Source organism: Oncorhynchus masou, chromosome 16 (genome assembly GCF_036934945.1).
Source record: "Oncorhynchus masou masou isolate Uvic2021 chromosome 16, UVic_Omas_1.1, whole genome shotgun sequence".
NCBI lineage: Eukaryota > Metazoa > Chordata > Actinopteri > Salmoniformes > Salmonidae > Oncorhynchus > Oncorhynchus masou.
In genome coordinates, this window is record NC_088227.1 from 45,575,190 (window position 1) to 45,602,303 (window position 27,114).

The 27,114-nt window shown below is 44.1% G+C and overlaps 1 protein-coding gene across 1 annotated transcript in view; it reads right to left on the reverse strand.

The window, feature by feature from the left end:
* Positions 1–27,114, reverse strand: part of sgk1 (serum/glucocorticoid regulated kinase 1) — a 130,381-nt gene that overhangs the window by 63,684 nt on the left and 39,583 nt on the right. The window contains exon 3 of the mRNA XM_064991772.1: positions 5,170–5,376. Within this exon, the coding sequence (XP_064847844.1) occupies positions 5,170–5,376 (207 nt within the window). The remainder of the gene's footprint in view (positions 1–5,169; positions 5,377–27,114) is intronic.

Sequence of the window (27,114 nt, forward strand, 5' to 3'; positions counted from 1 at the left end):
CTAAACTGATTGCATGGCCGCTTCCAACTCAATCAACAAGTTTGCAGACGATACAAAAGTAGTGGGCTTGATTACCAACAACAACGAGACGGCCTACAGGGAGGAGGTGAGGGCGCTCGGAGTGTGGTGTCAGGAAAATAACCTCACACTCAATGTCAACAAAACAAAGGAGATCATTGTGGACTTCAGGAAACAGCAGAGGGAACACCCCCCTATCCACATCGACGGGACAGTAGTGGAGAAGGTGGAAAGCTTCAAGTTCCTCGGCGTACACATCACAGGCAAACTGAATTGGTCCACCCACACAGACAGCATGGTGAAGAAGGCACAGCAGCACCTCTTCAACCTCAGGAGGCTGAAGAAATTTGGCTTGTCACCTAAAGCCCTGTCAAACTTGTACAGATGTACGACCGAGAGCATCCTTTGACCCAAATGTCAAATACTAAATGATTAATCAATTAAAATTAAATTAAAAGTATTTCTTTGTTGTTGATGTGAACCGTTTTTGAATCCGTTTTAGCAATTGGGCATCAAACTCCAGAGCTCTTTATAGCATCAAACTCCAGAGCTCTTTATAGCAGAGTTTTGGTCCTGAGCATCAAACTCCAGAGCTCCTTATTGCAGAGTGTTGGGCCTGAGCATCAAACTCCAGAGCTCTTTATTGCAGAGTGTTGGGCCTGAGCATCAAACTCCAGAGCTCCTTATTGCAGAGTGTTGGTCCTGAGCATCAAACTCCAGAGCTCTTTATAGCAGAGTTTTGTCAATGACGTGGTTGGTTTTGAATAATATTTATTCATGTGGTTTGTGCTGGCTGAAATACGATGCATTGAGATGCTATTGGAAACTTTTGTAACAAACTTTAACAAGCATTCATTGTTACACCTCTGCAAGTTACAGACTGCAACCTGTTACATGTTGTTCAAACAGTGTAATTATGAATTATTACAATTCATTTTTATTTTATTACATATTTATACATAACCAAAATATAAACTCAACATGCAAAGTGTTGGTCCTGTGTTTCATGAGCTGAAATAAAAGATCCCAGAAATGTTCCATACCCACAAAAAACTGTTTTCACTCAAATGTTGTGCACAAATTTGTTTACATCTCTGTTATTGAGCATTTCTCCTTTGCCAAGATAATCCATCCACCTGACAGGCGTGGCATATCAAGAAGCTTATTTAAACAGCATGATCACTACACAGGTGCACCTTGTGCTGCGGACAATAAAAAGCCTTTCTAAATTGTGCAGTTGTATCACACAACACAATGCCACAGATGGTTCAAGTTTTGAGGGAGCGTGCAATAGGCATGCTGACTGCAGGAATGTCCACCCGAGCTGTTGCCAGGGAATTTTATGTTAATTTCTCTACCTTAAGCCGCTGTAACGTCATTTTAGAGAATTTGGCAGTACATCCAACAGGCCTCACAACCGCAGACCACTTCTAACCACCCCAGCCCATGACCTCCACATCCGGCTTCTTCACCTGTGGGGTCTGAGACCAGCCACATGGACGGCTGATGAAAGAGAGCAGTATTTATGTCTGTAATAAAGCCCTTTAGTGGGAGGGGGAAACATATTCTGATTGGCTGGGCCTGGTTGGCATGGCTCCCCAGTGGGTGGACTAACAAAGAGTTACTGACCAACAACCAAAATGGAACGGGAGGGGGGGGGGGTTCTGAAAGACACTCATGGGTGTGTCCACTGAAAGTTGCATAGCAACAACAATTGGGACCTAAAAGACACCCACTATGAGCGCCCACTACATTTACAAAGCTGAGGCAGACAAAAGAAAAGCCCACACTTAAAAACAGGAAGAAAGGTGGAGAAAAACAGGAAATCAGGAAAATCAGATTGGAGGATCGTTCGTCTTGAAATCAAAATTGGGAGAGCCAACTAAAAGAGTTGACCCACCATATCCATCTCGAAAACTGGAGCACTGGGCCAGACACTCTTAAATAACACCTGGGCCAGACACTCTTAAATAACACCTGGGCCAGACACTATTAAATATCACCTGGGCCAGACACTCTTAAATATCACCTGGGCCAGACACTCTTGAATAAGACCTGGGCCAGACACTCTTAAATATCAGCTGGGCCAGACACTCTTAAATATCACCTGGGCCAGACACTCTTAAATATCACCTGGGCCAGACACTCTTAAATATCACCTGGGCCAGACACTCTTAAATATCACCTGGGCCAGACACTCTTAAATATCACCTGGGCCAGACACTCTTAAATATCAGCTGGGCCAGACACTCTTAAATATCAGCTGGGCCAGACACTCTTAAATATCACCTGGGCCAGACACTCTTAAATATCACATTGGCCAGACACTCTTAAATATCACCTGGGCCAGACAATCTTAAATATCACCTGGGCCAGACACTCTTAAATATCACATTGGCCAGACACTCTTAAATATCACCTGGGCCAGACACTCTTAAATATCACCTGGGCCAGACACTCTTAAATATCACCTGGGCCAGACACTCTTAAATATCACCTGGGCCAGACACTCTTAAATATCACCTGGGCCAGACACTCTTAAATATCATCTGGTCCTCTCTCCCCCTTCCATCTGGTCCTCCCTCCTCCTTCCCTCTGGTCCTCTCTCCTACCTTCCCTCTGGTCCTCTCTCCTACCTTCCATCTGGTCCTCCCTCCTACCTTCCATCTGGTCCTCCCTCCTCCTTCCCTCTGGTCCTATCTCCTCGTTCCCTCTGGTCCTCTCTCCTCCTTCCCTCTGGTCCTCTATCCTACCTTCCCTCTGGTCCTCCCTCCTCCTTCCCTCTGGTCCTATCTCCTCATTCCCTCTGGTCCTCTCTCCTATCTTCCCTCTGGTCCTCTCTCCTCTCTCCTATCTTCCCTCTGGTCCTCTCTCCTACCTTCCATCTAGTCCTCCCTCCTACCTTCCATCTGGTCCTCCCTCCTCCTTCCCTCTGGTCCTATCTCCTCGTTCCCTCTGGTCCTCCCTCCTCCTTCCCTCTGGTCCTCTATCCTACCTTCCCTCTGGTCCTCCCTCCTCCTTCCCTCTGGTCCTCTATCCTACCTTCCCTCTGGTCCTCCCTCCTCCTTCCCTCTGGTCCTATCTCCTCATTCCCTCTGGTCCTCTCTCCTATCTTCCCTCTGGTCCTCTCTCCTCTCTCCTATCTTCCCTCTGGTCCTCTCTCCTATCTTCACTCTGGTCCTCTCTCCTCCTTCTCCCTGGGCCTCTCTCCTCCTTCCCTCTGGTCCTCTCTCCTACCTTCCCTCTGGTCCTCTCTCCTCCTTCCCTCTGTATCTCTCTGTCTCTCTGCAGTGTGTATCTCTCTCTGTCTCTCTGCAGTGTGTATCTCTCTCTGTCTCTCTGCAGTGTGCGTCTCTCTCTATGTCTCTCTGCAGTGTGTGTCTCTCTTTGTCTCTCTGCAGTGTGTATCTCTCTCTGTCTCTCTGCAGTGTGTACGTTGACTGAACTAGCGGAGGAGAACTGTAGGAGATGCGGTATCCATGACAATGACAAAATTACGACTTCATTAATCATTTATAAAGGATGTTTGTATTTTTGTTATTGGGAAAGTATCTCTCACAGTTTGGAGTGAAAGAAGAAGAGAGAGAAAGACAAGAGAGGGAAATATTTTTGCATACTTCTAAGTGAGGTGGTCAATCACTCTCTCCATTTAACATAGGTGGCAGCAGTTAGTGGTTATCCCACCTGTGTGTGTTATAAAGACACAGTTAGCGGTTAGTTAGAGGCTAGCCCACCTGTGTGTGTTATAAAGACACAGTTAGCGGTTAGTTGGAGGCTAGCCCACCTGTGTGTGTTATAAAGACACAGTTAGCGGTTAGGTAGAGGCTAGCCCACCTGTGTGTGTTATAAAGACACAGTTAGCGGTTAGGTAGAGGCTAGCCCACCTGTGTGTGTTATAAAGACACAGTTAGCGGTTAGTTGGAGGCTAGCCCACCTGTGTGTGTTATAAAGACACAGTTAGCGGTTAGTTGGAGGCTAGCCCACCTGTGTGTGTTATAAAGACACAGTTAGCAGTTAGTTAGAGGCTAGCCCACCTGTGTGTGTTATAAAGACACAGTTAGCGGTTAGGTAGAGGCTAGCCCACCTGTGTGTGTTATAAAGACACAGTTAGTTAGAGGCTAGCCCACCTGTGTGTGTTATAACGATACAGCTAGCGGTTAGCTAGAGGCTAGCCCACCTGTGTGTGTTATAAAGACACAGTTAGCGGTTAGTAGGAGGCTAGCCCACCTGTGTGTGTTATAAAGACACAGTTAGCGGTTAGGTAGAGGCTAGCCCACCTGTGTGTGTTATAAAAACACAGTTAGCGGTTAGTTAGAGGCTAGCCCACCTGTGTGTGTTATAAAGACACAGTTAGTTAGAGGCTAGCCCACCTGTGTGTGTTATAACGATACAGCTAGCGGTTAGCTAGAGGCTAGCCCACCTGTGTGTGTTATAAAGATACAGTTAGCGGTTAGCTAGAGGCTAGCCCACCTGTGTATGTTATAAAGACACAGTTAGCGGTTAGTTAGAGGCTAGCCCACCTGTGTGTGTTATAACGGTACAGTTAGCGGTCAGTTAGAGGCTAGCCCACCTGTGTGTGTTATAAAGACACAGTTAGCGGTTAGTTAGAGACTAGCCCACCTGTGTGTGTTATAACGATACAGTTAGCGGTTAGTTAGAGGCTAGCCCACCTGTGTGTGTTATAAAGACACAGTTAGCGGTTAGTTAGAGGCTAGCCCACCTGTGTGTGTTATAAAAACACAGTTAGCAGTTAGTTAGAGGCTAGCCCACCTGTGTGTGTTATAAAGACACAGTTAGTGGTTAGTTAGAGGCTAGCCCACCTGTGTGTGTTATAAAGACACAGTTAGTGGTTAGCTAGAGGCTAGCCCACCCGTGTGTGTTATAAAGATACAGTTAGCGGGTAGCTAGAGGCTAGCCCACCTGTTTTAAAAGTGAGCTTTTTGCTATTATCGGCTAGCCCATCTATACGCACATCACTAAGGAATTAACATAGTCCACACACATACACAGTCGCGAAGAAGACATGACAGCAGACTTGTCATGGGCCCTCAGATCCTCATAAAGTTATACAGCTCCACCAGTGAGAGCATCCTGACTGTGTGTGTTATCAAGGTAAAGTTAGCGTTTAGCTGTTAGCGGCTAGCCCAATACCTGTGTGCGTTGCCGTGGCTGCCAGGCCTCTTCCAGAGCGTAGCTAACGAAGGGTCCACTGCAGACACAGCACTCCAGCAGGACAGGGCTAGTCAGCTGGCGGTTGGTTCTCACCCCCCATAGTCCGCCCCCAAGGTGAACCTCAGACTCCGCCTCCTTCTGCTTAGCATCACCGTGGTGACGGCTCAACATTTTCCACTTCCTGACCTGCAGAACCGAGACAAAACACAAACAAGTCTTTACTTCCTATTTAAAATACAATTTATATATTTTAGTATACGGTAGTATATATATATATATATATATATATATATATATATATCCCTACATAGCACATTACCCTATAGGCCCTGGTCAAAACTAATGCACTACCTCTATAGTGCCTGGTCTAAACTAGTGCACTCCATAGTGAATAGGGTGCTATTTTCCAGAACATTTTAAATATAGAAACAGTAAATGAGATGAAAGCAAGCGACAGGTATCAGCTGTATAGAATGATCCCTTGATTCAACAGGATCATGTTCATTAGTTCACACCATAACAAAATGTTTTGCGACAAAATTAAACTTTGTAATTGAACCAGATGAGGGAGAACCTCCTTGTTTCGGTCAGTTTTCTTCCGTTTGCTGCCTACTGAATACAAGCTAGGGTCATAGAGAAGGTTATGAGTCCTGGTTAGTAACATGGCAGAACATACACAACTAATCACACATCCACACAACAGACACACAACACACACACAACATCCACACAATATCCACACAACACACACACAACATCCACACAACACACACACAACACACACACAACATCCACACAACATCCACACAACATCCACACAACACACACACAACATCCACACAACACACACACAACATCCACACAACACACACACAACATCCACACAACACACACACAACACACACACAACATCCACACAACACACACATGGGGGGGGGTCAATATCATTACCAAAGCTAACTAAAAAGCAGCATTCCCCAGAGAGGACGGCTTTCACTTCAGCAGTGATGAATTCATAAACTTCTTTGAGGAAAAGATCATGATCATTAGAAAGCTAATTATGGACTCCTCTTTAAATCTGCGTATTTCTCCAAACCTCAGTTGTCCTGAGTCTGCACAACTCTGCCAGGACCAAGGATCAAGAGAGACACTCAAGTGTTTTAGCACTAAATCTCTTGACACAATGATGAAAATAATCATGGCCCCTAAACCTTCAAGCTGCATACTGGACCCTATTCCAACTAAACTACTGAAAGAGCTGCTTCCTGTGCTTGGCCCTCCTATGTTGAACATAATAAACGGCTCTCTATCCACCGGATGTGGACCAAACTCACTAAAAGTGGCAGTAATAAAGCTTCTCTTGAAAAAGCCGAACCTTGACCCAGAAAATATAAAAAACGATCTGCTTATATCGAATCTCCCATTCCTCTCAATTTTTTTGGAAAAAGCTGTTGCGCAGCAACTCACTGCCTTCCCGAAGACAAACAATATGTACAGTATGTCCTAGACCTTAGTGCTGCTTTTGATACCATCGGTCACCACATTCTTTTGGAGAGATTGGAAACCCAAATTGGTCTACACGGACAAGTTCTGGCCTGGTTTAGATCTTATCTGTCGGAAAGATATCAGTTTGTCTCTGTGGATGGTTTGTCCTCTGACAAATCAATTGTAAGTTTCGGTGTTCCTCAAGGTTCCGTTTTAGGACCACTATTGTTTTCACTATATATTTTACCTCTTGGGATGTCATTCAAAAACATACTGTTAACTTTTACTGCGATGCGGATGACACACAGCTGTACATTTCGATGAAACATGGTGAAGCCCCAAAATTGCCCTCGCTGGAAGCCTGTGTTTCAGACATGAAGAAGTGGTTGGCTGCAAACGTTCTACTTTTAAACCCAGACAAAACAGAGATGCATGTTCTAGGTTTCAGGAAACAAAGCGATCTTCTGTTGAATCTGACAATTCATCTTAATGGTTGTACAGTCATCTCAAATAAAACTGTGAATGACCTCGGTTTTACTTTGGACCCTGATCTCTCTTTTGACAAACATATCAAGACTGTTTCAGGGATAGCTTTTTTCCATTTACGTAACATTGCAAAAATCTGACCTTTTCTGTCCAAAAATGATGCAGAAACAATAATCCATGCTTTTGTCACTTCTAGGTTAGCCTACTGCAATGCTCTACTTTCCGGCTACCCGGATAAATGACTAAATAAACTTCAGTTAGTGCTAAATACGGCTGCTGGGTTGAGTCACTGACGTGGTCTTCCTGTCTGGGTTGGCGCCCCCCCTTGGGTTGTGCCGTGGCGGAGGTCTTTGTGGGCTATACTCGGCCTTGTCTCAGGATGGTAAGTTGGTGGTTGAAGATATCCCTCTAGCGGTGGGGGGGGGGCTTGGCTTTGGCAAAGTGGGTGGGGTTATATCCTGCCTGTTTGGCCCTATCCGGGGGTATCATCGGATGGGGCCACAGTGTCTCCTGGCCCCTCCTGTCTCAGCCTCCAGTATTTATGCTGCTGTAGTTTATGTGTCGGGGGGCTCGGGTCAGTCTGTTATATCTGGAGTACTTATCCTGTCTTATCCGGTGTCCTGTGTGAATTTAAGTGTGCTCTCTCTTATTCTCTCTTTCTCTCTTTCTTTCTCTCTCTCAGAGGACCTGAGCCCTAGGACCATGCCTCAAGACTACCTGGCATGATGACTCCTTGCTGTCCCCAGTCCACCTGGCCGTGCTGCTGCTCCAGTTTCAACTGTTCTGCCTGTGATTATTAGTATTTGACCATGCTGGTCATTTATGAACATTTGAACATCTTGGCCATGTTCTGTTATAATCTCCACCCGGCACAGCCAGAAGAGGACTGGCCACAACCGTGTTCTAGAATGCACCATGAGAACCAGGATAATCCCCCCCCGCCCTCCTCCTCAACGTTCCGGCTTTTTCCAAAGATAGTGGCAGAAAAATGTGTCATGTTTCATGTGGCCTCTGCTCTACAGACCCTAGAAAACATAGAATACATACCATAGAATACATACCCTAGAATACGGACCCTAGAATACAGACCGTAGAATACAGACCCTAGAATACAGGCCCGAGAAGACGGACCCTAGAATACAGACACTAGAAAACATAGAATACATACCATAGAATACATACCCTCGAATACATACCCTAGAATACATACCCTAGAATACAGACCCTAGAACACAGGCCCTAGAATACAGACCCTAGAATACAGACCCTAGAATACAGACCCCAGAACACAGGCCCTAGAATACATATATATTAGTTTATATAGTTTATATAGTTTATATAGATACACTGCCTATTAGTTTATATAGTTTATATAGATACACTGTCTATTAGTTTATATAGATGTGGATCAATGTGGAGGCTATATACAGGGGGTACCAGTACCAAGTCAATGTGGAGCTATATACAGGGAGTACCAGTACCAAGTCAATGTGGAGGCTATATACAGGGGGTACCAGTACCAAGTCAATGTGGAGCTATATACAGGGAGTACCAGTACCAGATCAATGTGGAGCTATATACAGGGAGTACCAGTACCAAGTCAATGTGGAGCTATATACAGGGAGTACCAGTACCAAGTCAATGTGGAGCTATATACAGGGAGTACCAGTACCAAGTCAATGTGGAGCTATATACAGGGAGTACCAGTACCAAGTCAATGTGGAGCTATATACAGGGAGTACCAGTACCAAGTCAATGTGGAGAGGTATGAGGTATTTAAGGTAGATACAGTGCATTTGGAAAGTATTCAGACCCCTTGACTTTTTCCACATATTGTTACGTTACAGCCTTATTCTAAAATGTATTAAATACATTTTTCCCTCATCCATCTTCCTACCCCACAACGACAAAGGGAAAACAGGTTTTTGATTTTTTTGCAAATGTATTAAAAATAAAAAACAGAAATACATTATTTACATAAAGTATTCAGACCCTTTGCTATGAGACTTGAGATGTTTCTACAACTTGATTGGAGTCCACCTCGTGTAAATTCAATTGATTGATTGGAAGGCACACACCTGTCTATATCAGATCCCACAGTTGACAGTGCATGTCAGTGCAAAAACAAAGCCATGAGGTCGAAGGAATTGTCCGTAGAGCTCAGAGACAGGATTGTGTCAAGGCACAGATCTGGGGAAGGGTACCAAAAATGTCTGCAGCATTGAAGGTCCTGAAGTGACCTCCAGCATTTTTAAATGGAAGAAGTTTGGAACCACCAAGACTTTTCCCAAAGCTGGTCACCAGGCCAAACTGAGCAATAGGGGGACAAGGGCATTGGCCAGGGAGATGACCAAGAACCCGATGGTCAATCTGACAGAGCTCCAGAGTTCCTCTCACCCTCTGTGGAGATGGGAGAGCTTTCCAGAAAGTCAACCATCTCTGCAGCACTCCACCAATCAGACCTTTATGGTAGAGTGGCCAGACGGAAGCCACTCATCAGTAAAAAGGCACAAGATCGTCACTTGGAGTTTGCCAAAAGGCATCTAAAGGACTCTCAGACCATTTAAAAAAATATCTATATATTTATATTTATTTCACCTTTATTTACCCAGGTCGTTAAGAACCAGTTCTCATTTACCACTGCGACCTGGCCAAGATAAAGCATAGCAGTGTGAACAGACAACAACACAGTTACACATGGAGTAAACAACAAACAAGTCAATGATAGTAGAAAAAATAAAGTCTATATACAGTGTGTGCAAAAGGCATGAGGAGGAAGGCAAGAAATAGGCCATAGGAGCGAATAATTTCAATTTATCAGATTAACACCGGAGTGATAAATGAGCAGATGATGATGTGCAAGTAGAGATACTGGTGTGCAAAAGAGCAGAAAAGTAAATATAAACAATATGGGGATGAGGTAGGTAGATTGGATGGGCTATTTACAGATGGACTATGTACAGCTGCAGCGATCGGTTAGCTGCTCAGATAGCTGAGCGAGTTTAAAGATAGTTTAAAGATAGTGAGGGAAATAGAAGTCTCCAGCCTCAGTGATTTTTGCAATTCATTCCAGTGACTGGCAGCAGAGCACTGGAAGGAAAGGCGGCCAAATGAGGTGTTGGCTTTGGGTATGATCAGTGAGATACACCTGCTGGAGCGCGTGCTACGGGTGGGTGTTGCCATCGTGACCAGTGAACTGAGATAAGGCGGAGCTTTACCTAGCATAGACTTATAGATGACCTGGAGCCAGTGGGTCTGGCAACGAATATGTAGCGAGGGCCAGCCGACTAGAGCATACAAGTCGCAGTGGTGGGTGGTATAAGGTGATTTGGTTAAAAAAAACAGATGGCACTGTGAAAAACTGCATCCAGTTTGCTGAGTAGAGTATTGGAAGCTATTTTGTAGATGACATCGCCAAAGTCGAGGATTGGTAGGATAGTCAGTTTTACTAGGGTAAGTTTGGCGGCGTGAGTGAAGGAGGCTTTGTTGCGAAATAGAAATCCGATTCAAGATTTGATTTTGGATTGGAGATGTTTAATATGAGTTTGGAAGGAGAGTCTAGCCAGACACCTAGGTATTTATAGATGTCCACATATTCTAGGTCAGAACCATCCAGGATGGTGATGCTAGTCGGCCAGGGCGGGTTCTGGCAGCGAACGGTTGAAAAGCATGCATTTGGTTTTACTAGCCTTTAAGAGCAGTTGGAGGCCACGGAAGCAGTGCTGTATGTCATTGAAGATCATTTGGAGGTTAGTTAACACAGTGTCACAGTGTCCAAAGAAGGTCCAGATGTATACAGAATGGTGTCGTTTGTGTAGAGTTGGATCAGGGAATCGCCCGCAGCAAGAGCGACATCATTGATGTATACAGAGAAGAGAGTTGAGAATTGAACCCTGTGGTACCCCCATAGGGACTGCCAGAGGTCCGGACAACTGGCCCTCCGATTTGACACCCTGAACTCTGTCTGAGAGGTAGTTGGTGAACCAGGCGAGGCAGTCATTTTAGAAACCAAGGCTATTGAGTCTGCCGATAAGAATGTGGTGACTGACTGAGTCGAAAGCCTTGGCCAGGTCGAATACGGCTGCACAGTAATGTCTCTTATCGATGGCGGTTATGATATCGTTTAGTACCTTGAGCGTGGCTGAGGTACACCCGTGACCGGCTCTGAAACCGGATTGCACAGCGGAGAAGGTACGGTGGGGTCCGAAATGGTCAGTGATCTGTTTATTATCTTAACTTGGCTTTCGAAGACTTTAGAGAGGCAGGTCAGGATAGATATAGGTCTATAGCAGTTTGGGTCTAGAGTGTCACCCCCTTTGAAAAGGTGTCGTCCTACCTGATAACAGGTGAGTCTTATAGCTTCGTGCTGGTGTCTTCCTACCTGATAACAGGTGAGTCTTATAGCTTCGTGCTGGTGTCTTCCTACCTGATAACAGGTGAGCCTCATAGCTTCATGCTGGTGTCGTCCTACCTGATAAATCAAATCAAATCAAATTTTATTTGTCACATACACATGGTTAGCAGATGTTAATGCGAGTGTAGTGAAATGCTTGTGCTTCTAGTTCCGACAATGCAGTAATAACCAACAAGTAATCTAACTAACAATTCCTAATCTACTGTCTTATACACAGTGTAAGGGGATAAAGAATATGTACATAAGGATATATGAATGAGTGATGGTACAGAGCAGCATAGGCAAGATACAGTAGATGGTATCGAGTACAGTATATACATATGAGATGAGTATGTAAACAAAGTGGCATAGTTAAAGGGTCTAGTGATACATGTATTACATAAGGATGCAGTCGATGATATAGAGTACAGTATATACGTATGCATATGAGATGAATAATGTAGGGTAAGTAACATTATATAAGGTAGCATTGATTAAAGTGATATATTTACATCATTTCCCATCAATTCCCATTATTAAAGTGGCTGGAGTTGAGTCAGTGTCAGTGTGTTGGCAGCAGCCACTCAATGTTAGTGGTGCTGTTTAACAGTCTGATGGCCTTGAGATAGAAGCTGTTTTTCAGTCTCTCGGTCCCAGCTTTGATGCACCTGTACTGACCTCGCCTTCTGGATGATAGCGGGGTGAACAGGCAGTGGCTCGGGTGGTTGATGTCCTTGATGATCTTTATGGCCTTCCTGTAACATCGGGTGGTGTAGGTGTCCTGGAGGGCAGGTAGTTTGCCCCCGGTGATACGTTGTGCAGACCTCACTACCCTCTGGAGAGCCTTACGTTTGAGGGCGGAGCAGTTGCCGTTCCAGGCGGTGATACAGCCCACCAGGATGCTCTCGATTGTGCATCTGTAGAAGTTTGTGAGTGCTTTTGGTGACAAGCCGAATTTCTTCAGCCTCCTGTGGTTGAAGAGGCGCTGCTGCGCCTTCTTCACGATGCTGTCTGTGTGAGTGGACCAATTCAGTTTGTCTGTGATGTGTATGCCGAGGAACTTAAAACTTGCTACTCTCTCCACTACTGTTCCATCGATGTGGATAGTGGGGTGTTCCCACTGCTGTTTCCTGAAGTCCACAATCATCTCCTTAGTTTTGTTGACGTTGAGTGTGAGGTTATTTTCCTGACACCACACTCCGAGGGCCCTCACCTCCTCCCTGTAGGCCGTCTCGTCGTTGTTGGTAATCAAGCCTACCACTGTTGTGTCGTCCGCAAACTTGATGATTGAGTTGGAGGCTTGAGTGGCCACGCAGTCGTGGGTGAACAGGGAGTACAGGAGAGGGCTAAGAACGCACCCTTGTGGGGCCCCAGTGTTGAGGATCAGCGGGGAGGAGATGTTGTTACCTACCCTCACCACCTGGGGGCGGCCCGTCAGGAAGTCCAGAACCCAGTTGCACAGGGCGGGGTCGAGACCCAGGGTCTCGAGCTTGATGACGAGCTTGGAGGGTACTATGGTGTTGAATGCCGAGCTGTAGTCGATGAACAGCATTCTCACATAGGTATTCCTCTTGTCCAGATGGGTTAGGACAGTGTGCAGTGTGGTTGAGATTGCATCATGTGTGGACCTATTTGGGCGGTAAGCAAATTGGAGTGGGTCTAGGGTGTCAGGTAGGGTGGAGGTGATATGGTCCTTGACTAGTCTCTCAAAGCACTTCATGATGACGGAAGTGAGTGCTACGGGGCGGTAGTCGTTTACAGCATCTTAACTTCAACCTAGTGTTGGATCTTAGTGTTGTAACCCAGCATTGTAACCCAGCATTGTAATCCAGTGCTGTAACCTAGTGTTGAAACCCAGCATTGTAATCTAGTGCTGTTACCCAGCATTGTAACCCAGCATTGTAACCCAGCATTGTAACCTAGTGTTGAAACCCAGCATTGTAACCTAGTGTTGAAACCCAGCATTGTAATCTAGTGCTGTAACCCAGCATTGTAAACCAGCATTGTAACCTAGTGTTGAAACCCAGCATTGTAACCTAGTGTTGAAACCCAGCATTGTAACCTAGGGTTGTAACCCAGCATTGTAACTAAGCATTGTAACCTAGTGTTGTAACCCAGCATTGTAACCTAGTGTTGTAACCCAGCATTGTAACCCAGCGTTGTAACCCAGCATTGTAACACAGCGTTGTAACCCATTATTGTAAACTAGTGTTGTAACCAAGCATTGTAATCTAGTGTTGTAACCCAGCATTGTAGCCCAGCATTGTAACCCAGCATTGTAATCCAGCATTGTAACCTAGTGTTGAAACCCAGCATTGTAAACCAGCATTGTAACCCAGCATTGTAACCCAGCATTGTAACCTAGTGTTGTCACCTAGTGTTGTAACCTAGTGTTGTAACCCAGCATTGTAATCTAGTGTTGTAACCTAGTGTTGTAACCCAGCATTGCAACATAGCGTTGAAACCTAATGTTGTAACCTAGCATTGTAAACCAGCATTGTAACCCAGGATTGTAACCCAGCATTGTAACCTAGTGTTGAAATATAGTGTTGTAACCCAGCATTGTAACCTAGTGTTGTAACCCAGCATTGTAACCTAGTGTTGTAACCCAGCATTGTAACCCAGCATTGTAACCCAGCATTGTAACCTAGTGTTGAAATCCAGCATTGTAACCCAGCATTGTAACCTAGTGTTGTATCCCAGCATTGTACCCCAGCATTGTAACCTAGTGTTGTAACCCAGCATTGTAACCTAGTGTTGTAACCCAGCATTGTAACCTAGTGTTGTAACCCAGCATTGTACCCTAGTGTTGTAACCCAGCATTGTAACCCAGCAATGTAACCTAGTGTTGAAACCCAGCATTGTACCCCAGCAATGTAACCTAGTGTTGTAACCCAGCATTGTAACCCAGCATTGTAACCTAGTGTTGTAACCCAGCATTGTAACCTAGTGTTGTAACCCAGCATTGTAACCCAGCATTGTAACCTAGTGTTGTAACCCAGCATTGTAACCTAGTGTTGTAACCCAGCATTGTAACCTAGTGTTGTAACCCAGCATTGTAACCTAGTGTTGTAACCCAGCATTGTAACCTAGTGTTGTAATCCAGCATTGTAACCCAGCATTGTAACCTAATATTGTAACCCAGCATTGTAACCTAGTGTTGTAACCTAGTGTTGTAACCCAGCATTGTAACCCAGCAATGTAACCTAGTGTTGAAACCCAGCATTGTAACCCAGCATTGTAACCTAGTGTTGTAACCCAGCATTGTAACCTAGTGTTGTAACCCAGCATTGTAACCCAGCATTGTAACCTAGTGTTGAAACCCAGCATTGTAACCCAACATTGTAACCCAGCATTGTAACCTAGTGTTGTAACCCAGCATTGTAACCCTGCATTGTAACCCAGCATTGTAACCTAGTGTTGTAACCCAGCATTGTAACCTAGTGTTTTAATCCAGCATTGTAACCCAGCATTGTAACCCAGCATTGTAACCTAGTGTTGTAACCTAGTGTTGTAACCCAGCATTGTAACCCAGCAATGTAACCTAGTGTTGAAACCCAGCATTGTAACCTAGTGTTGTAACCCAGCATTGTAACCTAGTGTTGTAACCCAGCATTGTAACCTAGTGTTGAAACCCAGCATTGTAACCTAGTGTTGTACCCCAGCATTGTAACCTAGTGTTGTAACCCAGCATTGTAACCCAGCATTGTAACCCAGCATTGTAACCCAGCAATGTAACCTAGTGTTGAAACCCAGCAATGTTACCTAGTGTTGAAACCCAGCATTGTAACCTAGTGTTGTAACCCAGCATTGTAACCTAGTGTTGTAACCCAGCATTGTAACCTAGTGTTGTAACCCAGCATTGTAACCTAGTGTTGAAACCCAGCATTGTAACCCAGCGTTGTAACCCAGCATTGTAACCCAGCATTGTAACCCAGCATTGTAACCTAGTGTTGTAACCTAGTGTTGTAACCCAGCATTGTAACCCAGCAATGTAACCTAGTGTTGAAACCCATTATTGTAACCTAGTGTTGTAACCCAGCATTGTAACCTAGTGTTGTAACCCAGCATTGTAACCTAGTGTTGTAACCCAGCATTGTAACCTAGTGTTGTAACCCAGCATTGTAACCTAGTGTTGTAACCCAGCATTGTAACCTAGTGTTGTAACCCAGCATTGTAACCTAGGGTTGAAACCCAGCATTGTAACCTAGTGTTGTACCCCAGCATTGTAACCTAGTGTTGAAACCCAGCATTGTAACCCAGCATTGTAATCTAGTGTTGTAACCCAGCATTGTAACCTAGTGTTGTACCCCAGCATTGTAACCTAGTGTTGTAACCCAGCATTTTAACCTAGTGTTGTAACCCAGCATTGTAACCTAGTGTTGAAACCCAGCATTGTAACCTAGTGTTGTACCCCAGCATTGTAACCTAGTGTTGTAACCTAGCATTGTAACCTAGTGTTGTAACCCAGCATTGTAACCTAGTGTTGAAACCCAGTATTGTAACCTAGTGTTGTACCCCAGCATTGTAACCTAGTGTTGTAACCCAGCATTGTAACCTAGTGTTGTAACCCAGCATTGTAACCTAGTGTTGAAACCCAGTATTGTAACCTAGTGTTGTACCCCAGCATTGTAACCTAGTGTTGTAACCCAGCATTGTAACCTAGTGTTGTAAACCAGCATTGTAACCTAGTGTTGAAACCCAGTATTGTAACCTAGTGTTGTACCCCAGCATTGTAACCTAGTGTTGTAACACAGCATTGTAACCTAGTGTTGTAAACCAGCATTGTAACCTAGTGTTGTAACCCAGCATTGTAACCTAGTGTTGTAACCCAGCATTGTAACCTAGTGTTGAAACCCAGTATTGTAACCTAGTGTTGTACCCCAGCATTGTAACCTAGTGTTGTAACCCAGCATTGTAACCTAGTGTTGTAACCCAGCATTGTAACCTAGTGTTGAAACCCAGTATTGTAACCTAGTGTTGTACCCCAGCATTGTAACCTAGTGTTGTAACCCAGCATTGTAACCTAGTGTTGTAAACCAGCATTGTAACCTAGTGTTGAAACCCAGTATTGTAACCTAGTGTTGTACCCCAGCATTGTAACCTAGTGTTGTAACACAGCATTGTAACCTAGTGTTGTAAACCAGCATTGTAACCTAGTGTTGAAACCCAGTATTGTAACCTAGTGTTGTACCCCAGCATTGTAACCTAGTGTTGTAACCCAGCATTTTAACCTAGTGTTGTAACCCAGCATTGTAACCTAGTGTTGAAACCCAGCATTGTAACCTAGTGTTGTACCCCAGCATTGTAACCTAGTGTTGTAACCCAGCATTGTAACCTAGTGTTGTAACCCAGCATTGTAACCTAGTGTTGTAACCCAGCATTGTAACCTAGTGTTGAAACCCAGCATTGTAACCTAGTGTTGTAACCCAGCATTGTAACCTAGTGTTGTAACCCAGCATTGTAATCTAGTGTTGTAACCCAGCATTGTAACCTAGTGTTGTAACCCAGCATTGTAACCTAGTGTTGTAACCCAGCATTGTAACCTAGTGTTGTAACCCAGCATTGTAACCTAGTGTTGTAACCCAGCATTGTAACCTAGTGTTGTACCCCAGCATTGTAACCTAGTGTTGAAACCCAGCATTGTACCCCAGCATTGTACCCCAGCATTGTAACCCAGCATTGTAACCCAGCATTGTAATCCAGTGTTGTAACCCAGCATTGTAACCCAGCATTGTAACCTAGTGTTGTAACCCAGCATTGTAACCTAGTGTTGTAACCCAGCATTGTAACCTACTGTTGTACCCCAGCATTGTAACCTAGTGTTGTACCCAAGCATTGTAACCTAGTGTTGTAACCCAGCATTGTAACCTAGTGTTGTACCCCAGCATTGTAACCTAGTGTTGAAACACAGCATTGTACCACCGCATTGTAACCTAGTGTTGAAACCCAGCATTGTAACCTAGTGTTGAAACCCAGCATTGTAACCTAGTGTTGAAACCCAGCATTGTAACCTAGTGTTGAAACCCAGCATTGTAACCTAGTGTTGTAACCCAGCATTGTAACCTAGTGTTGAAACCCAGCATTGTAACCTAGTGTTGACACCCAGCATTGTAACCTAGTGTTGAAACCCAGCATTGTAACCTAGTGTTGAAACCCAGCATTGTAACCTAGTGTTGAAACCCAGCATTGTAACCTAGTGTTGAAACCCAGCATTGTAACCTAGTGTTGTAACCCAGCATTGTAACCTGGTGTTGAAACCCAGCATTGTAACCTAGTGTTGAAACCCAGCATTGTAACCTAGTGTTGTAACCCAGCATTGTAACCTAGTTTTGTAACCCAGCATTGTAACCTAGTGTTGTACCCCAGCATTGTAACCTAGTGTTGTACCACAGCATTTTAACCTAGTGTTGTACCCCAGCATTGTAACCTAGTGTTGTAACCCAGCATTGTAACCTAGTGTTGTAACCCAGCATTGTAACCTAGTGTTGAAACCCAGCATTGTACACCAGCATTGTAACCCATCATTGTAACCTAGTGTTGTAACCCAGCATTGTAACCTAGTGTTGAAACCCAGCATTGTAACCTAGTGTTGAAACCCAGCATTGTAACCTAGTGTTGAACCCCAGCTTTGTACCCCAGCATTGTAAACCAGCATTGTAACCTAGTGTTGTAACCCAGCATTGTAACCTAGTGTTGTAACCCAGCATTGTAACCTAGTGTTGTAACCCATCATTGTACCCCAGCATTGTAACCTAGTGTTGTAACCCAGCATTGTAACCTAGTGTTGTAACCCAGCATTGTAACCTAGTGTTGTAACCCAGAATTGTAACCTAGTGTTGTAACCCAGCATTGTAACCTAGTGTTGTAACCCAGCATTGTAACCTAGTGTTGAAACCCAGCATTGTAACCTAGTGTTGTAACCCAGCATTGTAACCTAGTGTTGAAACCCAGCATTGTAACCTAGTGTTGAAACCCAGCATTGTAACCTAGTGTTGTAACCCAGCATTGTAACCTAGTGTTGTACCCCAGCATTGTAACCTAGTGTTGTAACCCAGCATTGTAACCTAGTGTTGTAACCCAGCATTGTAACCTAGTGTTGAAACCCAGCATTGTACACCAGCATTGTAACCCATCATTGTAACCTAGTGTTGTAACCCAGCATTGTAACCTAGTGTTGAAACCCAGCATTGTACACCAGCATTGTAACCCATCATTGTAACCTAGTGTTGTAACCCAGCATTGTAACCTAGTGTTGTAACCCAGCATTGTAACCTAGTGTTGTAACCCATCATTGTACCCCAGCGTTGTAACCTAGTGTTGTACCCCAGCATTGTAACCTAGTGTTGAACCCCAGCTTTGTACCCCAGCATTGTAAACCAGCATTGTAACCTAGTGTTGTAACCCAGCATTGTAACCTAGTGTTGTAACCCAGCATTGTAACCTAGTGTTGTAACCCAGCATTGTACCCCAGCATTGTAACCTAGTGTTGTAAACCAGCATTGTAACCTAGTGTTGTACCCCAGCATTGTAACCTAGTGTTGTAACCCAGCATTGTAACCTAGTGTTGTAACCCAGCATTGTACCCCAGCATTGTAACCTAGTGTTGTAACCCAGCATTGTAACCTAGTTTTGAAACCCAGCATTGTACCCCAGCATTGTAACCTAGTGTTGAAACCCAGCATTGTAACCTAGTGTTGTAACCCAGCATTGTAACCTAGTATTGTAACCCAGCATTGTAACCCAGCATTGTAACCTAGTGTTGAACCCCAGCATTGTACCCCAGCATTGTAACCTAGTATTGAAACCCAGCATTGTACCCCAGCATTGTAACCTAGTGTTGTAACCCAGCATTGTCACATAGTGTTGTAACCCAGCATTGTAACCCAGCATTGTAACCTAGTGTTGAAACCCAGCATTGTCACCTAGTGTTGTAACCCAGCATTGTAACCCAGCATTGTAATCCAGTGTTGTAACCCAGCATTGTAACCCAGCATTGTAACCTAGTGTTGTAACCCAGCATTGTAACCTAGTGTTGTAACCCAGCATTGTAACCTACTGTTGTACCCCAGCATTGTAACCTAGTGTTGTACCCAAGCATTGTAACCTAGTGTTGTAACCCAGCATTGTAACCTAGTGTTGTACCCCAGCATTGTAACCTAGTGTTGAAACACAGCATTGTACCACCGCATTGTAACCTAGTGTTGAAACCCAGCATTGTAACCTAGTGTTGAAACCCAGCATTGTAACCTAGTGTTGAAACCCAGCATTGTAACCTAGTGTTGAAACCCAGCATTGTAACCTAGTGTTGTAACCCAGCATTGTAACCTAGTGTTGAAACCCAGCATTGTAACCTAGTGTTGACACCCAGCATTGTAACCTAGTGTTGAAACCCAGCATTGTAACCTAGTGTTGAAACCCAGCATTGTAACCTAGTGTTGAAACCCAGCATTGTAACCTAGTGTTGAAACCCAGCATTGTAACCTAGTGTTGTAACCCAGCATTGTAACCTGGTGTTGAAACCCAGCATTGTAACCTAGTGTTGAAACCCAGCATTGTAACCTAGTGTTGTAACCCAGCATTGTAACCTAGTTTTGTAACCCAGCATTGTAACCTAGTGTTGTACCCCAGCATTGTAACCTAGTGTTGTACCACAGCATTTTAACCTAGTGTTGTACCCCAGCATTGTAACCTAGTGTTGTAACCCAGCATTGTAACCTAGTGTTGTAACCCAGCATTGTAACCTAGTGTTGAAACCCAGCATTGTACACCAGCATTGTAACCCATCATTGTAACCTAGTGTTGTAACCCAGCATTGTAACCTAGTGTTGAAACCCAGCATTGTAACCTAGTGTTGAAACCCAGCATTGTAACCTAGTGTTGAACCCCAGCTTTGTACCCCAGCATTGTAAACCAGCATTGTAACCTAGTGTTGTAACCCAGCATTGTAACCTAGTGTTGTAACCCAGCATTGTAACCTAGTGTTGTAACCCATCATTGTACCCCAGCATTGTAACCTAGTGTTGTAACCCAGCATTGTAACCTAGTGTTGTAACCCAGCATTGTAACCTAGTGTTGTAACCCAGAATTGTAACCTAGTGTTGTAACCCAGCATTGTAACCTAGTGTTGTAACCCAGCATTGTAACCTAGTGTTGAAACCCAGCATTGTAACCTAGTGTTGTAACCCAGCATTGTAACCTAGTGTTGAAACCCAGCATTGTAACCTAGTGTTGAAACCCAGCATTGTAACCTAGTGTTGTAACCCAGCATTGTAACCTAGTGTTGTACCCCAGCATTGTAACCTAGTGTTGTAACCCAGCATTGTAACCTAGTGTTGTAACCCAGCATTGTAACCTAGTGTTGAAACCCAGCATTGTACACCAGCATTGTAACCCATCATTGTAACCTAGTGTTGTAACCCAGCATTGTAACCTAGTGTTGAAACCCAGCATTGTACACCAGCATTGTAACCCATCATTGTAACCTAGTGTTGTAACCCAGCATTGTAACCTAGTGTTGTAACCCAGCATTGTAACCTAGTGTTGTAACCCATCATTGTACCCCAGCGTTGTAACCTAGTGTTGTACCCCAGCATTGTAACCTAGTGTTGAACCCCAGCTTTGTACCCCAGCATTGTAAACCAGCATTGTAACCTAGTGTTGTAACCCAGCATTGTAACCTAGTGTTGTAACCCAGCATTGTAACCTAGTGTTGTAACCCAGCATTGTACCCCAGCATTGTAACCTAGTGTTGTAAACCAGCATTGTAACCTAGTGTTGTACCCCAGCATTGTAACCTAGTGTTGTAACCCAGCATTGTAACCTAGTGTTGTAACCCAGCATTGTACCCCAGCATTGTAACCTAGTGTTGTAACCCAGCATTGTAACCTAGTTTTGAAACCCAGCATTGTACCCCAGCATTGTAACCTAGTGTTGAAACCCAGCATTGTAACCTAGTGTTGTAACCCAGCATTGTAACCTAGTATTGTAACCCAGCATTGTAACCCAGCATTGTAACCTAGTGTTGAACCCCAGCATTGTACCCCAGCATTGTAACCTAGTATTGAAACCCAGCATTGTATCCCAGCATTGTAACCTAGTGTTGTAACCCAGCATTGTCACATAGTGTTGTAACCCAGCATTGTAACCCAGCATTGTAACCTAGTGTTGAAACCCAGCATTGTCACCTAGTGTTGTAACCCAGCATTGTACACCAGCATTGTAACCTAGTGTTGAAACCCAGCATTGTAACCTAGTGTTGTAACCCAGCATTGTACCCCAGCATTGTAACCTAGTGTTGAAACCCAGCATTGTCACCTAGTGTTGTAACCCAGCATTGTACCCCAGCATTGTAACCTAGTGTTGTAACCCAGCATTGTAACCTAGTGTTGTAACCCAGCATTGTACCCCAGCATTGTAACCTAGTGTTGAAACCCAGCATTATAACCTAGTGTTGTAACCCAGCATTGTACCCCAGCATTGTAACCTAGTGTTGAAACCCAGCATTGTAACCTAGTGTTGTAACCCAGCATTGTCACCTAGTGTTGTAACCCAGCATTGTACCCCAGCATTGTAACATAGTGTTGTAACCCAGCATTGTCACCTAGTGTTGTAACCCAGCATTGTACCCCAGCATTGTCACCTAGTGTTGTACCCCAGCATTGTAACCTAGTGTTGTAACCTAGTGTTGAAACCCAGCATTGTACCCCAGCATTGTAACCTAGTGTTGTAACCTAGTGTTGTAACCCAGCATTGTAACCTAGTGTTGTAACCCAGCATTGTAACCCAGCATTGTAACCCAGCATTGTAACCTAGTGTTGTAACCCAGCATTGTAACCCAGCATTGTAACCTAGTGTTTTAACCCAGCATTGTAACCTAGTGTTGTAACCCAGCATTGTAACCTAGTGTTGTAAACTAGTGTTGTAACCCAGCATTGTCACCTAGTGTTGTAACCCAGCATTGTAACCCAGCATTGTAACCTAGTGTTGAAACCCAGCATTGTCACCTAGTGTTGTAACCCAGCATTGTAACCTAGTGTTGTAACCCAGCATTGTAACCCAGCATTGTAACCTAGTGTTGAAACCCAGCATTGTAACCTAGCGTTGTAACCCAGCATTGTAACCTAGTGTTGTAACCCAGCATTGTAACCTAGTGTTGTAACCCAGCATTGTAACCTAGTGTTGAAACCCAGCATTGTAACCTAGTGTTGTAACCCAGCATTGTAACCTAGTGTTGAAACCCAGCATTGTCACCTAGTGTTGTAACCCAGCATTGTAACCTAGTGTTGTAACCCAGCATTGTAACCCAGCATTGTAACCTAGTGTTGAAACCCAGCATTGTAACCCAGCATTGTAACCCAGCATTGTAACCTAGTGTTGAAACCCAGCATTGTAACCTAGTGTTGAAACCCAGCGTTGTAACCTAGTGTTGTACCCCAGCATTGTACCCCAGCATTGTAACCTAGTGTTGTAACCCAGCATTGTAACCTAGTGTTGAAACCCAGCATTGTAACCTAGTGTTGAAACCCAGCATTGTAACCCAGCATTGTAACCTAGTGTTGAAACCCAGCATTGTACCCCAGCATTGTAACCCAGCGTTGTAACCTAGTGTTGTAACCCAGCATTGTAACCTAGTGTGTAACCCAGCATTGTAACCTAGTGTTGTAACCTAGTGTTGTAACCCAGCGTTGTAACCCAGCATTGTAACCTAGTGTTTAAACCCAGCATTGTAACCCAGCATTGTAACCTAGTGTTGTAACCCAGCATTGTAACCTAGTGTTGTAACCCAGCATTGTAACCTAGTGTTGTAACCTAGTGTTGTAACCCAGCATTGTAACCTAGTGTTGAAACCTAGTGTTTAAACACAGCATTGTAACCCAGCATTGTAACCTAGTGTTGTAACCCAGCATTGTAACCTAGTGTTGTAACCCAGCATTGTAACCCAGCATTGTAACCTAGTGTTTTAACCCAGCATTGTAACCTAGTGTTGTAACCCAGCATTGTAACCTAGTGTTGTAAACTAGTGTTGTAACCCAGCATTGTAACCTAGTGTTGTAACCCAGCATTGTAACCTAGTGTTGTAACCTAGTGTTGAAACCTAGTGTTTAAACCCAGCATTGTAACCCAGCATTGTAACCTAGTGTTGTAACCCAGCATTGTAACCTAGTGTTGTAACCCAGCATTGTAACCCAGCATTGTAACCTAGTGTTTTAACCCAGCATTGTAACCTAGTGTTGTAACCCAGCATTGTAACCTAGTGTTGTAACCTAGTGTTGTAACCAAGTGTTGTAACCCAGCGTTGTAACCTAGTGTTGTAACCTAGTGTTGTAACCCAGCATTGTAACCTTGTGTTGTAACCCAGCATTTTAACCTAGTGTTGTAACCCAGCATTGTAACCTAGTGTTGTAACCCAGCATTTTAACCTAGTGTTGTAACCCAGCATTGTAACCTAGTGTTGTAACCCAGCATTGTAACCTAGTGTTGTAACCCAGCATTGTAACCTAGTGTTGTAACCCAGCATTGTAACCCAGCATTTTAACCTAAAGTTGTAACCCAGTATTGTAACCTAGTGTTGTGACCTAGTGCTGTAACCCAGCATTGTAAACTAGTGTTGTAACCTAGTGTTGTAACCTAGTGTTGTAACCCAGCATTGTAACCTAGTGTTGAAACCCAGCATTGTACCCCAGCATTGTAACCCAGCGTTGTAACCTAGTGTTGTAACCCAGCATTGTAACCTAGTGTGTAACCCAGCATTGTAACCTAGTGTTGTAACATAGTGTTGTAACCCAGCGTTGTAACCCAGCATTGTAACCTAGTGTTTAAACCCAGCATTGTAACCCAGCATTGTTACCTAGTGTTTAAACCCAGCATTGTAACCCAGCATTGTAACCTAGTGTTGTAACCCAGCATTGTAACCCAGCATTGTAACCTAGTGTTGAAACCCAGCATTGTCACCTAGTGTTGTAACCCAGCATTGTACACCAGCATTGTAACCTAGTGTTGAAACCCAGCATTGTAACCTAGTGTTGTAACCCAGCATTGTACCCCAGCATTGTAACCTAGTGTTGAAACCCAGCATTGTCACCTAGTGTTGTAACCCAGCATTGTACCCCAGCATTGTAACCTAGTGTTGAAACGCAGCATTGTAACCTAGTGTTGTAACCCAGCATTGTACCCCAGCATTGTAACCTAGTGTTGAAACCCAGCATTGTAACCTAGTGTTGTAACCCAGCATTGTCACCTAGTGTTGTAACCCAGCATTGTACCCCAGCATTGTAACATAGTGTTGTAACCCAGCATTGTAACCTAGTGTTGTAACCCAGCATTGTACCCCAGCATTGTCACCTAGTGTTGTACCCCAGCATTGTAACCTAGTGTTGAAACCCAGCATTGTACCCCAGCATTGTAACCTAGTGTTGTAACCTAGTGTTGTAACCCAGCATTGTAACCTAGTGTTGTAACCCAGCATTGTAACCCAGCATTGTAACCCAGCATTGTAACCCAGCATTGTCACCTAGTGTTGTAACCCATTATTGTAACCTAGTGTTGAAACCCAGCATTATAACCTAGTGTTGAAACCCAGCATTGTAACCCAGCATTGTAACCTAGTGTTGAAACCCAGCGTTGTCACCTAGTGTTGTAACCCAGCATTGTAACCTAGTGTTGTAACCCAGCATTGTAACCCAGCATGTAACCTAGTGTTGAAACCCAGCATTGTCACCTAGTGTTGTAACCCAGCATTGTAACCTAGTGTTGTAACCCAGCATTGTAACCCAGCATTGTAACCTAGTGTTGAAACCCAGCATTGTAACCTAGTGTTGAAACCCAGCGTTGTAACCTAGTGTTGTACCCCAGCATTGTACCCCAGCATTGTAACCTAGTGCTGTAACCCAGCATTGTAACCTAGTGTTGAAACCCAGCATTGTACCCCAGCATTGTAACCCAGCGTTGTAACCTAGTGTTGTAACCCAGCATTGTAACCTAGTGTGTAACCCAGCATTGTAACCTAGTGTTGTAACCTAGTGTTGTAACCCAGCGTTGTAACCCAGCATTGTAACCTAGTGTTTAAACCCAGCATTGTAACCCAGCATTGTAACCTAGTGTTGTAACCCAGCATTGTAACCTAGTGTTGTAACCTAGTGTTGTAACCCAGCATTGTAACCCAGCATTGTAACCTAGTGTTGAAACCTAGTGTTTAAACACAGCATTGTAACCCAGCATTGTAACCTAGTGTTGTAACCCAGCATTGTAACCTAGTGTTGTAACCCAGCATTGTAACCCAGCATTGTAACCTAGTGTTTTAACCCAGCATTGTAACCTAGTGTTGTAACCCAGCATTGTAACCTAGTGTTGTAAACTAGTGTTGTAACCCAGCATTGTAACCTAGTGTTGTAACCCAGCATTGTAACCTAGTGTTGTAACCTAGTGTTGAAACCTAGTGTTTAAACCCAGCATTGTAACCCAGCATTGTAACCTAGTGTTGTAACCCAGCATTGTAACCTAGTGTTGTAACCCAGCATTGTAACCTAATATTGTAACCTAGTGTTTTAACCCAGCATTGTAACCTAGTGTTGTAACCCAGCATTGTAACCTAGTGTTGTAACCTAGTGTTGTAACCAAGTGTTGTAACCCAGCGTTGTAACCTAGTGTTGTAACCCAGCATTGTAACCTTGTGTTGTAACCCAGCATTTTAACCTAGTGTTGTAACCCAGCATTGTAACCTTGTGTTGTAACCCAGCATTTTAACCTAGTGTTGTAACCCAGCATTGTAACCTAGTGTTGTAACCCAGCATTGTAACCTAGTGTTGTAACCCAGCATTGTAACCTAGTGTTGTAACCCAGCATTGTAACCCAGCATTTTAACCTAAAGTTGTAACCCAGTATTGTAACCTAGTGTTGTGACCTAGTGCTGTAACCCAGCATTGTAAACTAGTGTTGTAACCTAGTGTTGTAACCTAGTGTTGTAACCCAGCATTGTAACCTAGTGTTGAAACCCAGCATTGTACCCCAGCATTGTAACCCAGCGTTGTAACCTAGTGTTGTAACCCAGCATTGTAACCTAGTGTGTAACCCAGCATTGTAACCTAGTGTTGTAACATAGTCTGTGTAACCCAGCGTTGTAACCCAGCATTGTAACCTAGTGTTTAAACCCAGCATTGTAACCCAGCATTGTAACCTAGTGTTTAAACCCAGCATTGTAACCCAGCATTGTAACCTAGTGTTGTAACCCAGCATTGTAACCTAGTGTTGTAACCTAGTGTTGTAACCCAGCATTGTAACCTAGTGTTGTAACCCAGCATTGTAACCTAGTGTTGTAACCTAGTGTTGAAACCTAGTGTTTAAACCCAGCATTGTAACCCAGCATTGTAACCTAGTGTTGTAACCCAGCATTGTAACCTAGTGTTGTAACCCAGCATTGTAACCTAGTGTTGTAAACTAGTGTTGTAACCCAGCATTGTAACCTAGTGTTGTAACCCAGCATTGTAACCTAGTGTTGTAACCTAGTGTTGAAACCTAGTGTTTAAACCCAGCATTGTAACCCAGCATTGTAACCTAGTGTT